This window comes from Catharus ustulatus, chromosome 7, assembly GCF_009819885.2.
Source record: "Catharus ustulatus isolate bCatUst1 chromosome 7, bCatUst1.pri.v2, whole genome shotgun sequence".
NCBI lineage: Eukaryota > Metazoa > Chordata > Aves > Passeriformes > Turdidae > Catharus > Catharus ustulatus.
Genome location: NC_046227.1, coordinates 16,918,796 through 16,937,290, shown reverse-complemented (window position 1 = coordinate 16,937,290; position 18,495 = coordinate 16,918,796). Strand labels below are relative to the sequence as shown.

Here is an 18,495-nt window from a genome sequence, read left to right as displayed (position 1 = left end):
GGGACAGCCTGCTCCTGCACCTTTAAGATTTACTTCTTAAGGGTTGTCCTGGACTCCTCTGCCCTTCAGAACTGCCTCCCAACATGAAGAAGAAATGTGGTCATAATAAGCAAAAGGACACAGGACATGTTTCCAGTGTTCAGCTAACTTTAGCATACCAATAAATCCAGAAATTGCAGTATACCATTAATACATTAAACACACACTGTTCATTTACCAAATTTCAGTGTAATAGCTTATATTTCAACATTAAATGTGAACTATGAATGAAATGAAAAGCAAGCTGTAAAACTAAGTATTGTCTTCTGTTGGGTTAACCAGGAACAAAAGTGAAAAATAAACCTGGTTAGTAGACCTTCATAGAATTTAGTATGCAGCAAGCAAAATTATTTTTAAGAGAGACATGAACAGAAAAGGCTTGGTAACACAAAGATTTAAATTTAAAAAATTAAATTGAACTTTGCAGTTAATAAACCATCACATATCTGCCAATGCATCCCATGGCACAGTGAAATTAGTCTTACTCTTGGAGGGTTTTCTACATAAACATTAAGTTTCTCATTAAATTGCTTTTACTTTCAGAGGGATAAGAAATTAGTTTTTTTATTTTTGTGAGTAGGCGCTATATAAAAGTAAATGAGCATAAAAAATGTACATAATTCTGATATTCTTGAATTCTGCTCATGCTTCATATTAAGCAACAAGAAAAGGAAATACTGCAAATACCCTTTTTACAGTCTCACTTAAAAAAAAGAAAAGCAATCACTGAAGTGCATATATTAGCTAAATTGTAACGAGAAGGCTAATGAGACTGTTAAATTTTAAGTCTAATGATCTTTGTTTTCCTTTGCATTTGAGTGATTGCTTCTTCCAATGTGAGATCAAAGTCTTCACCACAGACATGTATTTCCTTTCTGCCTTTAAATCATTCTAAGAGTAAATCACTCAGTCATACACTTAAAATCCTAATTTCTTGCCCATCTAAAAATTATTTGGAACCAATTCCTCCTGGATTCCAAACAGAATTAAGCATGTGAGACTCCTGACTCTAAAACATGTTCAGCTTCTAAGAAAACAGTACTTGTTTTCACTTTTTTTTTACATTCTTCTCTCCTGGATTTAAGGTAAATTAATTTTGTAAGAGTTGGTTACATTTAAGTATTTTCTGAAGTATTAAAGACTCATTTCCCCACTCCTAGGGGGCAAGGATGCACAGAAACAGACCTTCTCCCCTTATGTCCTCATCTACACTATTTCAAAAGTAATTGTGTTCAACAGAGCAGGGAAATTAAGGAAGATGTGAGAGCATTAGGCAGTCAGTGCACCTCTCCACAGAATTTTCAGTATTTGGTGAATGTGGTACAGGTGTGCTCACTCTACTGGAACCCCTTACCTCCAGAAAAACCAGACTCACTGTTTTTCATACTGTGGCTTGAGAAGAGAAAACAGGTAAGGAAAGAAAGGCTTAGATCAAGAGAAATGAGACCTAAAATGTTAAGGGCATCCTTCCACTTACCAATATCAATGCAGAAAAATGTATTTTATCTAGCAGGGGTTCCTGATTTCTCTATTAGCACAAAGTAACAGCTGAAGGAAGAGGAACACTATTTCACAGGATAGACACTGTTTATAGAGGCATCTTGTAAATATATAAATGGGTTAATTACAGTTTAATAATAAATTTTCTATTGCTTTAGAACACTTGGAACAAACACGACCAAAAAAAAAAAAAAAAGAAAAGCAACTGCCTAACGCTGCATAAAATGCTTCAATAAATTAATTCAAACTACCACCATAAATGGTGACTTATCTAATGTAAAAAGAACAGCCTCCACCAAAGAAAAACCAGAACAATTTTTTGCTTGTTTTAGACATTTTCCAAATAATCCTCAACTCCCCCCAAAAACACCCAACACAACAGAAACAACCTCCACACAGAATAATTTGTTAACTACATAAGTACCACATATCTAATTGCAAAACTTGCCAAATGGACTACATCCAGTTGAGATTCTGAAAACATTTCAAAAACCATATTTTTCTTATTTTTTAAAGAAATATCATTCTTTTGGGAGGAAACATTCTGCTTCTCTGAAGGAAATGTTCACATGCTACTAATCTTGCCTGTCTTTCTTCCAGCTAGCATTTCTGATCCTCTGATACAAGTAGTAAGCAGGAGTTTAGTTAGAAATTTAATTTATTTAAAAGAATGACTAAAAATAAGATCAAAACGGCCATTAAGAACAGAACTAACATGGGCTGGAATTGGAAAGAACTGTAAAATAAATACAGCTGTTATTTTTCTGTTTTTATTAAATTTTTACTTGCAGAATTTAGATTAATAAAAGAAAACTAAAGCTGTTTCAAAAAGCAATAGAATTTAATTAATTTCTCAAGTTACTCTTCTTGAGGAATAATGGAGTTTTTCACTTACCAATTTAGCCTCAGACTGCACTGGCTGTGGGGAGGAAGGCCCTGGGATTCCTGGGATACTAGGCACCATGGTGACAGGTCTAACAAGCTGACCAGATAAAGTATAAAAATGAAGAAAACCTGAGTATGTTATCATAATAGAGAGCATTTGACAGCACTACCCTCTGAAGCCAAAACAGCTATCAAGGTGCTTAAAACTAAGTTCTATGCTGCACTTATGCAAATCTGCTCCACTTTCAAATTAATATAGCATCATGCTTACTTACTGGAACTGCAGCAGGGACATGCACATTAGAATTTGTGATAGATGCAGGAATAGCAACAGGCATGGTTTGTCCATTAGGAAGATGTAACAGCAGAGGAAAAGGACCTGGAACTGGACTGAAAAAGGAATGAACTATATAAAAGAAAACTTATCCAGAAAGAGAACAAGTTTACACATTATTTTAAATTGGTTTGTTTCTTTACAGGTGTAATGCAATATTTATTTGAAGATCAAAAAAATGAACTTAGTGATGTGGAGAACATGGCATTATATCTCACATGTAGTGAAAGTCCAATGTTTCATGTGTACTAAAGCACCACATTACACCAAAGCATCTCAAATTCATATATTAACTGCAGAAATAGTAACTGAAAGTAAGTCAGATTTTCAAATACTGCAAAAAACCGTTTTATTAAGATTTATGTAACTTACACTATTGGTCTGTTGGATGATGGAGCTTGGGTGATAACAGTACTAGAAGTTGGTGAGGGTATTGCCTGCTGAATAATAACACTTGAGTCAGAACTCGTAAGCAGTACATTAGGAACCTGTAGCGATGCTGGCCGAACTATTGTTGATGTAGGCTGTGCAGTCTGCTGCAGTGACACCTCCTGAGGAAACAAAGCTTCATCAGTTTGTAAAATACAATTACAGACCACTAATTCCAACTGTTAAATGAATACAGTTTGATGGAACAAATCAGAATTTCTTTAACATTATGCAAACAGAATCAGTTATACAATTAAAAACATACAAAAAAACCCCTCTGGAAGAATCATTTAAACCACCAAAGTAAAATTGTTTCAACAACAATGATTTTAGTTTTATGATAAACCTGGCTCAATTTATGCTAAGGCTACTATTACTTCTTATTACTTCTAATTCAGTTTTGATCAGATTTTAATTTTTTTTCCCAAGAAACCCATGGTACTACCAGCACCATCATGTTTACCCACACTCCGAATAAGGAAAATGTTTTATGGTGTCCTTATGTACATTTCAGTTTCAGTCCATTGTTCTGGATTTAAACAAGAGAAACAAGATATTTATTGTTCAGTAAAAACAATAAAAACAATTTTTTTTGAGCCTTTATCTCTAGCTGTCTAACTAGAGTGATAAAAGTACTTGCAATGTTATATTCAGAGTTCTGCAAAATATATGCATATCCTGATGCAGAAAAAATTATTTGAGCACAGAAAATAAACTTTCCTAGGTGCAAATAAAGAGTAGACAAAAATCCCTATAGCTCTTAGCTTAGCAATCAGGTAAAGCACATTATCAACTGAATGCTGTAACTGTATTTCCTGTTTCTGAACACCCAGAAAGGCCTTACTGTAACTAGTGCTGTCCTTCTCGGGAAACCCTTGATATTGCCAGACTTCAAATTTACCTTCAGACAGGCATTTTTTACAAGTTATTCTTTTGACAATGGCTACTGCATAAAATCACATTCTTAAGACCAGCAAACCTCAGTTGCTCTACTGGAAAACTGATTCAAAGAGAACATCTCAATACCTGTGTCATACAGACTGCACTGAATAATATTTCCTTTGAATGAAGCTTGAGTTTTGAAAATTCATCCACAAAGCTTTAAGTAATAAAGTCTGAGCTCTCTTAGCAGACTGCTTGTCTTTTTATATATTAATGCACAAATGTGTGAAATCCTTTGAGCAATTCATAGAACTGCAAGCTTGCTGGCAAACTGTGGGCTTTACAAAAGAAAAGACTTCAGATGATGAAATTTTCTCCCTCCAAAACCTCAGAGGCTAGATTTGTCATCAGGGTTCACTAGTTCATTCACATTTTTTCCCAAGGGACCCAGAAGACTATGTACAGCAAATGAGAGGTTTTGGAGAATAAGAGCAAGCTGTGTTGAGGAAAGCGAAATTGTTTTATTATCAATCTGGGGTATAATATTTGAACACTGCACTCAGCACTACAGATGAGCTTTGAGTAAAAAGTAAACAACCAGTACAGAATTGTGGAAATGGAAAGAAAAAAAAGCCCAATCACATTGTTAGGACAGGATGAAACACTTCTTTGCAAATAAGGAATTTGGTATAACATATTACAGATCTTGTTCAAGAGTCACAGGGAAAACAAATAAGGCTGAACTGCTTAACTGCTGGAAATCCAGAGTTCAGAACACCAGCTGAATCTGTATGCTAGTATGAACAAGCTGCACAAATGAGGCAACATGCAAAATCATGCTGGTTCTTACATGTGAACAAAGACTACAAGATTATACGTACACTTAATAAACAATGGACCCTTGGAAGGGCGTTCACAGAATCACAGATTGCTTGGAGCTGTAAGTGACCTTTACAGACCACTCCAGTCCATCCCTTCTGCCATAGTTAGGAACATTTTTCATGAGATCAGGTTCCTCAGAGACCCAATCAGCCTGACTCTGAGCACTTTCTGAACCCGGTCTAGAAGGCATTGGTGTGTCAGTACTACCTCCTACCTCTGGGGAAGCAGCTGGGATTGGTCTCCCAACTGTTGCTGCAGGTAACCATATACAAGTGATGGCACTCTCTGAATACTTCTTTGCTGTTCACAACAGGAGCTTAATTAATGCATGTTCCAATAAATACTGACTGTAAAACTGGGTTTCCCCCTGGCTTGAACACTTACCAGGAAAAGGACAAGCTGAAATTTTTAAACACAGTGTTCTGTGGAAACCAGACTTCAGCAACAGCCAAAGATTAACGTATGAAATTGTGAAATAAATCTTTAATAAATAAAATTCTGAAAACAGAAACCTTACATATAATTGCTTCTGTGTCATTAAAGATGGTATTTATGCTTTGTTTACAGGATCACAGAAACAGGATTACAGAAACAATCTTCAGCCATTAAAAAAGAACGTGTTTATTCACGAGTGTGTTTGCACAGCTGAAAAAGTATTTAACTTCCTCTTTACACTAACTTGCTCTTTGCTACACTGAAAAATGCATGCAGGTGCCTGTTACTGCAAAAACGTGGCAAAAACAGAAGCTGCGGATTTAAGAAGTTTGGCTTTAAAGGAAACTGATATTTTATAAGCATATAAAAACAAAACCATAGGCCCAACAGTCTGATGGAAGATTCTAATTGATCACTAATGCAAGTATAAATTTTTCTGGAATAAAATATATCATAAATATCTTCCACTAAAGAACAAGAAAAATAAAGTTGAATTTGCAATAATAAATTAAATGAAAGTGACCATACCTTTACCTACCTTTCCTTACAGGACAGAAGTTTAAGCCCACCCAAAGGTACTAGACTTATTAAAAGGACTTCTCCAACTCCTATAATTCCTATTCTTGAAACTAAAACCCACTGAATGGGAAATTACAGAACAGGACAGTTACTTTAAGCGTTCTCAGATGTGCATATTTGCAAGTATTTTCTATCTAAAAGCAAATTTCATGCAGTGACTTTCCAATGCTATCAAAAATACATAAAATTCTTTATACAGAAATGTAGAGGGCCAGAACGAATACTGTATTTAATTATTACTGTAAGAAAACCACTGGCTTTATAGTAATTAAATTAGGCAATTACCTACTTAGCAACAATAAGCAATTTCCAAAACTCTGTTGAGGGTTGCCCTTTTAAAGTACTGTTAATAAACAACTGTAATATTTGAGAGCTCTTATTATTACTTCAAGGCTTAAAGACTTTATACCCTTCTAATGACATGTTGGTCTGTCCAAAGCAAAATATCACCTCTTACTGAATCCTTACAGAACTCATGGAACTCTCAGAAAACTAGGAAAATATTTAAGCATACTTTTTTTAAGAGTCTCCAAGAACTATTTTGACAACTATAAGGACAATTAGAACTGCCTTGCATATACATTAATAGACTGTAATCATTTAAGACTACTAAAATATATGCAGCCAACGAAATGGTTACAGTGGCATATGTATTTTAAAACCAGCTATGTCCTGAAAATATCCCTTCTGTCCTTCAATACATCTGCAGAACACAAAAATCTAACTGAGCAACACTCCGTTCACATTTCTCAATGTCTGCAGGTCACGTTGAGCTGTACACTCCAAGCAGCACCCTCAGCCTTGCTCAGCTTGTCTCTACAATCAGACATGAGAATGGCATTGAGCAGCAGCACTGTCACAGTGACACACCGGAACTGCATCGTCACTGAGACGAGTTTATAAATACTGCCAAGCACTGAGATAGAATTTTCACTTCTAATGATGCTAATGAGATACTGAACCACTATTATATGAAGATAGTAATATTATTTTCTGCCAAAGTTAGATTACTTGGAATAAGTATTTGCAGCAAAAAACATAAACTAACCTCTGAAATAAAGAAGACTTAAGATCTGGACTATGACTCACTTAATCCATGCTCTTTACATACATTCTTTTAAAATGCTTTTACTATTTTTGAGACCGCATGATAGCCTTGATTACCCATGATTACTCATCTTTGCTAGCTAATGAAAATCAGAAAAGCTCAGTAAGGACAAATCCTCATTGAAAGTCTTTTCAATTGCTTTCACACACTAAAGGTCAGTCTCACATTAGTTCCTCTAGCAGTAAAAGAGAAAGAGTTGAAATCAGAGAGGTTCAGACTGGATCCAAAGAAAAACATTCTGCCCACAGGAACAGCCTGGTACTGGAGCAGGTGGCACTGAGGCCATGCAGTCTCTCTCCCACAGATGTTTCAAGACTAGACCCTGCAAAGTGCTGAGTAACTTGGTCTGGTCTCAGAAGTAATCCCTGCTTTGAGCAGAAAGTTGGATCAGGAAATCCAGCAGTCCGTTCCAACCCAAATTACCTGTTACCCTAAAAAGTCTTGCTGATTTCTGGGAGCAAGGCATCTAAGCCCCTCATACACAGACTGCCCACTGAAGATGCACATAAAGATTGACTAGAGCAATCTCTATGCTTTATTATGGTCTGCTTCTAATGTTTGCATTTATTGAAGACTAGAAAAAATTAACTCACTGATTGGTTTAATTTTCTGTACTTCAAGAGAACTCCACAAGACGAAAACATTGCAAGTCACATACTGAAGTGATTATTACTAATGATGATGCATAAACAAGAATAAAGAGTCCTTTTAGTCTTTTCTAAGATAGCATAAATCTTAAATATTGCTTATTTTCTGGCTTTACTGGATGGCCAGCTTTACAGGAAGCAAAGAAATTATTCTAACTGAAGAACTGAACAAGTTACCTGTATATCCACCAGAATGTGGCAAATGAAAGCTCTCTTCCTTTCAGCTAGCTAAGTAGAGCAGCTATCACCATATACAATAAATTTACAGATCATCAGAAAGTCAAAAAATAAATTCCAAAAAAAGAAAAATAAAGGTTCTGACCTTTTCATCATTGGTAGTAGACTCTGGATGAGGTAAAGGACTATCTTGATGAGTTGTCTCTACAACTGAAGGTTCTTCAATTTTATTTCTTATAATTGGTGTTGCAAGAGGGGACAGATCTAGAGGCATCTATCAGAAACAACGTAAAACAAAATTAGTCAATGTTTAAAAAATTAAACCAAGCAAGAAAATACAAATAACTGAAGAGAAATATCAGCCCATTACAAGACAGAGGTGCTGATGTTTGAAAGGTCTTCATGTACATGCATTACCAGTCAAGGCTATTTTACCAGCACCTACATGAACATCAATCCTCAGTAACAAAAATTTCTTCCAATACCAATGTCAGACTAAATATTTTCTTATTGAGAATTAAAAACATTCCTAAAGTTTTCCACTTCCCAGAGTCCTAAGAAAATTATGACTGCAGAAAGACTGTGTTACAGTTTAAAAAAATCACAGCTAAATTAAGGTATTATTCTTCTGTATATTACTGCATCTCATGCCACAAAGCACAAAATCCTAAGCACACTTCCAAATTGAGAAAGTTAGTATAGACAAATTTCAAGCCTACTGCGGCTAATAATCATTGAAAAAGCAAATTTTATATTACACAGGCAAAATTCACCAGAAAATCTGGAATGCCCTAAAGAAATTGAGCTACAAAAGTACTTAAAACAATACTATAGATTTGAAAGCCTATCTAGTCTATTCCTGTCTAGTCTGCCATCCAAATACTTTTGGAACAAATTTCCCCCAAATAAATTTTTCCAAATGCTTTTTTTCAATTAAATTCCTAGCTTTCCTGTGCAATATATTACAAATAGACTGGGAAGACTGTAAGAAGTGGAATCTCTTCTCATACCACAAGCGACTAAGAAATATTACAGGAAAAACTCAACTATCAATCCCCTAGAAAGTGCACTGTTATGGTACATTTTTCCACACTTTGCTATGATTGTTTATATATATAAATCATCCAGAGGTATGGCAGGACTGTGTTTTTCCTTGCAACACAGAGGGCAGCTTGGAAAATTAGTATCAATTAAAGAAATACAGAAAATGTTTAAAATACTTTGTAATACATACAACTTTCTCCAAGACATGGTGAACTCTGCAGAAGATACAGTCTCGGTAATTTAAAAAACAATTTTACCATATGTCATGTTATAACAACAGCCAGCATACACCAACTGAAGAAAGTAAACTTATAAATCCATTATTTGATACAGTCGTGGCTACAAGGCAAGGGTGAGGCTTAGTCAGGAATGGATAATAATCCTATTTACAAGTACCTCCCAAAACTTTTACTGAAATAAAGCAAATGAAGCTACTGATAATGCAAAACTGATATAACTGAGTACAAAACCATTTGTAATCACTACCTATAGAATTCAATCAGAATTCAACCAGATAATCAACTAAAGACAAAATTATTCAAAGGTGACATTGAACAAAAGTTTTACTTCCACAGGTATTTAAATGTTGGGCTCCTAACCAGTTATGTCTGGGAAGCACTGAAATAAAAAACAAGAGGAACGCTTAAATGTATGGCAAGTTCCTCCCAAAAACATGAAGTTGCTAAGCAGATACAGTTCAAGTTTCTTATATTTCAATCTGTACATTATAAGTAGATCTTTATTTTGTAATCAGTAATTTCTAGGCAAAAGTGATTTCAACATTTAATGAATATAATCATAACCAAATTACTGACACTTCTTTAAATTTAGTCAGTACTTAATTCTCGTTACCATGATGACTGATTCTTACAGTAACATCAGTATTTCAAAAGTAATCCAAATGATTAGTCTTCACATGCTATTGTTTTCACATGGGTTTTTTTCCTCCTAAAATCTCTTTACTTTTCAGACTTCTTTTTTGCTTATTCAGGACCGTCAAAGAAATTTCAATCAAAACTAGTGGTTAACTTCAACAGGTATAGACTAGATACAAGATTAGAACAATGTGTTCCATTGTCAGTGCTAACTATGCAAAATTAATCAGGTAAAATAACCTTCAGAAGAGTAATCATAGATTTGTATTCTCTACATACAACAAATATAAAGCAGCTAACATGTTTATTGGTACAGTTTAGAAAGCAATATATAATAGAAGGCAAAGTTTGCTTTTTCAAGGGAATTTCTGATATAAAAAAGTAGAAGCTCTGAGGAAAAAAAATGTTTTGAACATACTTTCTTAATGTCATCTTCAGAAGCCTTTTTAAACTCATTTTCAAAAGGACTTGCTAGCTCATTGAATAATCCCACTTCTTCACAGTTCTTCAAGAATCGAGTTGGTGTTGGTGTCTGATCTGAAAATAAGTGTATAAAACCCCCACAATTTTATTTTTACAAACATTTACAAACTTGTCGTAAATAATTTTCAGAATACAAACAAACGGAAAGAGAGGAGGAGGTGGCTGGGAACCCTGGGGCTGCGTTCTGCCCTGCAGGGAGGCAGCTGGCAAGCAAACTCCACCTGCTGGAGACAAGTACCCGAGCCTGCAAACCACCCAGCCCCTGACAATTCTGGCAGGGAACCACAGCATTTCTTTTGTGGCCATGAACCACAGGGAGCTCTTCTCAAGTGCACAGCAGAACACTTGAATGAGCAAGCAGACTCTATTTTCAAATAAAGATACGGACTACATGAAGGCTTTTAATTAGAAAATAAAAGAGAAAAGTGCTCAGCTCAAAGCCAGTTTGCTTCTGTTTTTTCCTAATTTGACAACAATAGAGATTACTTCCAAGTGCATGGAACTTCTAAAGGAAAATGAGACTCTGTGCACAAGTGCACAAGATCATATTGACTCCTATGATGTCTCTGTATCAAGTTGCAGTCATGAGAGTTGTGGTATCTGGGTGACTACTCCATGAAGTAGTTTCAAAAATATCTCTATATAAAATTCCTGTTAGTACATAAATTTGCCTTATTTCACTGCTATTATCAGGTCAAAATTATTCACACATGCCATGAAGTTACTTGCATTTAAAATATTTTTAAGTGGTATGATTGTGTGGACTTTTAAGCCAGGTGTCGATTCAGTTCCTACACTGGAATGTGGCTGCATACATGGTTTCAATTTTAAACATCTGATTATTTGGAAGGTCCCTTTTCTTGTGGTGTAATTGACAAGGAGCACATTTAGAATTTTAAAGAACCCAGAAAATGTCTGAAAGTCTTTCTGAAATTCATTTAGGCTGCTCCACCACTGAAAAAAAAAAAGCCAGACTGACTGTAACTTCAGCATACTTAGCACATGCTATCTTCATTCAAAAACTCTCAAATTTATAATGCAATCAATCATCCATTGGTCATTACTTTTGATCCTGGACAAAAGTTGTAATTTCTAAGGGTATAACATGAATTCAGAGGTGGGAAAAAAGTATTTTGAATTTAAGCCAAAAAGAAAACAGAAGATTTGATCTTTCTTCTACTATCCCATCGGAAGAATAATCACTGATCCATTCTTCTAATATCACCATGATATGTAAAAGATGCTACATATTTTAAAAGTTAAGAGACAAGTAGTACCAATGTAATACAGTTTAATTTAGTCACAGATCCTCTTCAGCATAGCTTTTATTAGCACGCTTTTACTGAATACTTGTGTAATATTAGTTATTTAAGTATTGATAATTTTAAAGTATTTGGATTATATATCACATACAAATAAAAGTAACTTCTGGAGCATAATATACTGGCTTCAAATTCTGACATGAATTATGTAAGAAAAAACTGCCTAAGCACACATGGCAGACAAGTATAGTGAAAATGTATCACATTCTCTTAGTGTAAATCTATGCATTACGTACAAAAAATGTACAAAGCATGTACCCATTCCAGTAGAAAAGTGAACAAACTTAATGAAAGTATATACTTACCAGCCACAATGACACTATCATTACGAGCTGGACCAAATTTCAGTGTCATCTCATGTTTATGTTTATGGACAGCCAAATGATCCTCATTGGTAAAACGCTGCAGCAGATAGTTTTAACAAATAGTTGTAATTGGGAGTGTGAACACAACGAATGCTATTCCACAGAAAACAATTTTTACAACACATAAAACAACTGTTAAGTGAAAAGACAACCCTCTAAGGCAGGTACATCTTGTTTCTTGGTCAGCAGTACCAAGTAGAAATATTATAAAACTCAAATGATATTCATAATAACTAAATATGCCTAAGAAATTTCAGTGTAAGTATCTGCATTTATCAAAAGTCCACGATAACATTCCAGAGTGCTGCAGTCTCCATCAACCATCAGCAAACAGCCATTTGCTGTATTAATGGATCTTGACAACATCTAGTACTTGATCACCACTACTTGATTACTGCATTGTGTGTATTACCACATTACTGAGAATTGATCAGTAATCACAGACTTTGCTGCATTTAACAGTGTCAAGACAAAATACACTGTAGCTCCTGCCCCTGATCATTTACCACATAAAACAAGGGGCAGGTAAAATGGGAAACAATGACAGACTACTGAAATGCTATGAATGAACTAAACCTACTAGCATTTTAAAAACCTCTCAGGTTTGCTCATTTCACGCATACTTTCCCCAAAATTTGGGGTATATGCTATAAAAAAAAGCAGTAAGCACACAAACTAAGTGCTATAAAAGAGACATTCTTACTTTCACTATTTGCTCATTTTCACTAATTTGCTATGCATCTGTAATTGTGGGTGAAGTTAGCGTTTCAATTGACATAATCTAACAAAATGTTTCCCAAGATGCAGCTTTTCTAAAAAGAACACATTTTACAGAAAATTACACTGAAATTCTTAATTTTCTTTGTGAACATTTGAGCCCCACATTATGTTTCTGGTTATGCCTCATTAATTTAAAGTCACTCCATATATATCTCATAACACATCCATGCTAAAAATCACCTCTCACGAACTAATACACAAAATGAATTGACCTCAGAGTACAGTAATTCAGAATGCTTCCATGAGAAAGACACATGCATGTGGAACTGTGGGGGAAATTAAAAATGCACGATCCTGCAAGACAGGGTGAAACAGGCAAGGGATTTTTTTTTCTTAGAACTCTATTGCCCAGAGCTGCAAATGTCCAGCTCTCCATAACTCCTGTGCCCTATCTCTACATACAGCACAAGCCAGAAATTCCTGCATTCTATCATGCTAAGAGACTTAAATGTGGCTTTCTGTCCTGACAAAGTGGAGAAGGTCTTCCAGAGGGAAGAGGATGTCCAGAGCCTGACTGCCTCTTTCTGTTCTACAGTACAAAGCTGGCATCTGAGAAGCCTTGCCCATTTCCTGGGACATGAACTTCTCTCTTCAGCTTCCCTGGAACCATGGGCTGCTGTAGACCCATGATGTGTCTTCTGTGAGATTTAGTTACCAAAACTTCTGACAGTCTGCACTGCAATGAGATTCAAACAGGATGGGGACAAACATTGTTGAAGAGAAAGCAATCGTCTTCTGTTACTTTTCATGTCTCTGAACATACCAGACATGTTAGAAACAAGAAATCTTAGTCCTCTTCCGCTTTAGATATAGAAGACTACATTAATATAACATTAATGCTGTCATTCATCACAAAAACTAAGTTCTAAGAATAAAAATGAGAGTATTTTGAATTCAAAATCCTAATAAAACAAAGTACACAACTGTAAGGAAAAACATCTTGTTTAAGAAATCAATTATATAAAGGCAGCAGCCATTATATTATGAAAAAAATCAGCTTATGAAATTAATTTTACACAAAGGATGCAGGGATGTCTACCTCATGCAGCAGATAATGCACTTACTTTCAGGTTACTAAATAAAAGTGTTAAGACAGCTACCTTTTAAGCAACCATCTCCTAAAATACTCCACAATATTTTTACCTTTCTGCTCACATTCACCTATATATATAGACTAATGCAATTTACTAGAATACATTAAAACTACTATAGAAATTGAAATATACTTGGTGGTATGCACATGGTTATAATCTTCCTATACACAACACACATAAAATATCTGCATCACCATTAAATACCTGCAATCACCACAGCTATGAAGATTAGTCACAAGCAACCTTCACACTGAGCACTCCACCAACACTGAAGTATTCTAGAAAATGCAGGTCACCTGATACAAATTAGGTTGTTTCTTGATTATTTTCCTAATTAAAGCAAGTAAAGCAGGGATAACAAATGAAATTGGTTTTAGCACAGAAAGGATAATTTGTTTTTTCTTCTATGGATAGCATTTTGGATAAACATATAACATGTTACAAATTCTTGCTTTTCAGCAAAACATAAGTATTTCGTAGCAATTATCATAAGCCCCTTTTCTTCAAGCCCTAGAAATACATTTTGCTGTTTTACTTTTATTTGAACAATGCTAATAACTTCAGTTCAAACCATTACCTGGCCGCATCCAGGGGCAGTACATAAAAAGGGTTTGTCATCACTCATATTCCACAGGTCGTTGTGTTACCTGTATTAAAATTAAAATTAGAATAGAACAATTTTACAAATAATGCAACAAATTATCAATATAGCAACATCCACAGGTCATTTTAATATTCTATGGACAAGAATTTCTGCCTTCTGACTATAGTAATATTCTAAATACCCCTGACTGAAACAGAGTATGGATTTCAAGCTCTGCCAGGAAGGTACACAAAAACCACCACAGCAGTTTCTGAACAGACACCTCAATCAGAAATCCACATGTTCACATGTAACATGAATGCATAAAGTATCTGAAAACACATTAAGAACAACTTGTCACTGAAATCAAATACATTGCAATAATGATCCAATTCTCACAGTTAAAAAGAGATCAAAGCAGCAGACAACACCATGCAGTCAAGGTTGTGGTGCCAACAGATGAGGAAGAAGTGTTCATTCCTCAGCCTTTTCAATCTTTATTTAAAGCTCATCATGAGAGATAAGTTGGCACACAGCTCTTTGTGTATAACAAACTGAATGACAAAAACATGTACTTCAGTAATGTTCCAGCTACTAAATTACTGACAAGTTAAAAATACTTCAGGAAGAAGTATGATATTAATGGTATTTGGTGTTGTTTTGCATACTCACCCCACATACTAATACACATACCTGCCAGATTTCACATATAAACCTGTTTCATAGGGCAAACTATCATATCCTCCTTTTCATGGCAATGAACTGTAACTAAAAGAAGATATTAATTACTATGTATGCTAAAAATATAATAATGAATGATTTTATAAAGATAAATGATAACATGTCCACTATTCACCCATGAAACATAACAGTTTTTTAAAGAAATTGTTTACTTCAATACATCCTCTAATTAGTTGTGGTATCTGTGGCTTTACCCTGGAGGAATTACATTTGTCTTTAAATTAGTATTTGTATGGGGAATTAACAGTATTAGTTCTCAACACTATTTAGATTGATGAAGCAAATCAAGTTGAATAAAGATGTTTTTATGATTAAAGATCATAGGCAGAATAAATCCATCTCTTCCCTAGCATGCTGGTCACATAGAGTTGCAAGGTCTAACCATCCTAAGAATGCACACTTCTGGTACATGATATATCAAGTAAGCATAAGCAAATAATTTCAGACTTTGTAGCTCAGAGATCTGTAGGCAACACACTATCTGATCCTTCTGGATGCACCTGTACAGTAAAAACAGACTGTATACAGACTTTTTCAGATATTCCTTCAAAGAGGAGGAGATCCCAACGTCCTCACACCCAACAGCAAAGCAGGAAAAATATGGCATGCAGGAGATTCTAAACTGTCACCTCTAAATATATATCTGTTTCAAGGAATGAGGATACCGAGCTGAGATCAGAAGTTGAGAAGAGATAAATGGCTGCCAGAAACTTTAGTCTTTGGCACTGACAGCTCAGGGAAACATTTACATCCCAAAGGAAGGATGCCAAAGCAAATCAGGGTTGCAGACTGTTCTGCTGTTCTTTGCAAAGAGTTCATAACCTGTCTCAAGTTTCTTAAAGAATGAAGTATTTTTTTAACTGTTCAAACTGTGAACTTGGTACTTCCACTAATAAGGAATATTAATGAGATTATGAGTCAAAACACTCATGACCGGCTTCAGGGTAAGAAATAAGGTCCTTAACCATGACACTTTAAGAGTACATCCTTACAATATGTGGAACTTCAAGAGAGATAACAGCTATCCCACAAGCTTACTCTTCTTCAGCTATACAACAATTTCTTTAAATACCAGCTCAAACTAACAGTTAGTCTTCTTTAGATCTCGAGGGGAATTTGATTTTTTAAACCTGTAATCATAGGGCATTGTATTCTTATTTAATGGCAACATATGCCAATATGCACATATGGATACGTATCATGAGTGGACAAGTAATATCTGCATCAGAAATGTCTAATGGTGGAAGAGACAACTATGATTTGGGTTTTTTTAATCCAAAGCACGAAGATTTTGATTAACCAAAGTGCATGTAGGACATTTTCTCCACTCTGTTACTATGTCTTTCTGTCAGTCTCAGAGATGCAGTTTTGGCCATAAAATCTACTCCCTCCATGCTGTCAGTACTTTTCGTAGGTGAGAAGATGTAAATTTTTTTAGGTCCATTCATTTTCTCTATTCAAGGAATATTACCAAAGCTCATATATGCATGTGAAGTTCTTAGCTGGTTCCATGTCTTAGTTTGTGAAGCCTGTGAATTTTGAATGTCTGATATACAAGTAAAAAATCAATCCTTGTGAAAACGAAAAGCAGCACTGTCCTTCTGGCAAACTTACTGGAAAAAAAGTTGGAGATAAATTCATTTCCTCATCTTTGTAATATTATTTGACTGCAGGCCACACGGAATTTTGTGAGGTAATCACTTAAAGTGGCAAAGAGATTCCAGATAACATCTGAGGAAAAAAAAATATGTTGAAGCACTGAAATTTTTGCAAGTAAAAGAAAAAAGAAGTTCACCTTTGTTCTAAGCAACACCTTGGACGTTTTAAATCTAAACAGAAACTGGATGTGAAAGGATGGGAAAACAAAGAGCTCACGTTAGTGCAGCCAAATTGGTAAGAACTGTACGTACCTATTACAAAGACAAACCCAAGGCTTGCACTTAGAACAAAATAACTCCCTGCAACAGTGGAGGCTGAGGGGCAAGTGGCTGTCAAGCAGCTTTGGGGCAGAACCTGGTGGACAACAAAATCAACACGATTCAGCATCACGTCACTTGTAGCACTGAAAGGCAAGAGGCTGTTGGGATGAAGTAGCAAAGGCACAGCAATGAGATGAAGGGAAGTGATTACTGTCCTTCATCTGGCACTCAAAGACTACAGCTGAAGTGCAATTTCCAGAGTTGAGCCCCTCAAGACAGCTGATGAACTGGAGAGAAAACATCTGGGGCCCCATCAAAATAGGAGTTTGGGCTATTACATAACAAGAGGAAACAAAGTTTGTTAAGAATGGAGGAGTGCTAAGGATCTGCTTGCTGTCTTAAACTATCTAATGCATTGATATAGAGAAGTCAGATACAGGTTTTAGGTAGAATATAATAAAAGGATGAGGTGCAATACTCATGAGACATGCCATGAAAGTAAAGAGCAAGTGTAGAGGAAGAGGAAAACACAGCATTAAAAAAAATTCCACAGTGAGGGCTTGCTGAACACTGGAAGAGGTTGCCAAGTGGGGCTATGGAATCTCAGCCTTGCAGAAATTCAAAATTTGACTAGATAAAATTCTGAGCAATCCAAGACAACTCTGAAATTTGAAGCACACCATAAAGATGATATAGCATGGAGCAGAGATGAACAACTGCAATGGACAATTCAAACTTGAGTAATGTTCTCACACCTTTAGAAGATTCTGCGTGGTCAAAAACCTGTTGCTGCTACAAAACACACAAAAACCCCAATGTTTGCCTCCTCTTTTCCTGCTGGATTGCATGCTGCCTGACAGGGATAACAAAACTAACACAGAGATGGCAAATTTTCAGAAAAAAATGTTTTTGATTGCCACTCTAACTGCAAAGGAATCTCTCTCTGTTGTAGACTGCTCAAAGTGAGAATATCAGTGAGAAAGAAGAATTTAGAAAATACCTTTCCTCTGAAAACCAAAATAGCAACTTAGATGCCGTCTTGACAAAAATGCTACTCACCCAACCAAATGAGAAACGTAATACATGAAGTGATAACCCTGTCACTAGAGGGGAATTACAGTCACCCTGGACTGTTACCAAGACAACAGCTAACACCTCGTCCCATAGAAAAAAAGACTGCTCCTGAAGGAATCCAATACAAACTCCAGCCTTCACTCATCTCTTCAGCTAAAATGAACATTCAGTGAAATGATTCTTACTGCAGTCCACTGAACCGCAACTTTCTTCTGTGAGCTTCAAACCCTACATTCCTCTCAGTAGCATGAAGAAATCCACATGTAGAATTCCATGCACACAGTAACAGCATCAGAGCTGAACAAGGAAAAGCCTGAA

General features: G+C 35.6%; 1 protein-coding gene across 7 annotated transcripts in view; it reads right to left on the bottom strand.

The window, feature by feature from the left end:
• Positions 1–18,495, bottom strand: part of ATF2 (activating transcription factor 2) — a 51,411-nt gene that overhangs the window by 27,190 nt on the left and 5,726 nt on the right. For 5 of the 7 annotated variants that reach the window (XM_033064183.2, XM_033064184.2, XM_033064185.2 and 2 more), the window contains exons 3-10: positions 15,137–15,211; positions 14,438–14,507; positions 11,927–12,023; positions 10,235–10,353; positions 8,043–8,171; positions 3,131–3,309; positions 2,700–2,814; positions 2,435–2,521 (exon numbers count right to left, since the gene is read on the bottom strand). In XM_033064183.2, the coding sequence (XP_032920074.1) occupies positions 2,435–2,521; positions 2,700–2,814; positions 3,131–3,309; positions 8,043–8,171; positions 10,235–10,353; positions 11,927–12,023; positions 14,438–14,485 (774 nt within the window). In that variant the 5' untranslated portion in view covers positions 14,486–14,507; positions 15,137–15,211. Of the gene's footprint in view, positions 1–2,434; positions 2,522–2,699; positions 2,815–3,130; positions 3,310–8,042; positions 8,172–10,234; positions 10,354–11,926; positions 12,024–14,437; positions 14,508–15,136; positions 15,212–16,798; positions 16,818–18,495 lie in introns of those variants that run through there. The other 2 variants (XM_033064188.2, XM_033064189.2) reach the window with 2 other exon arrangements.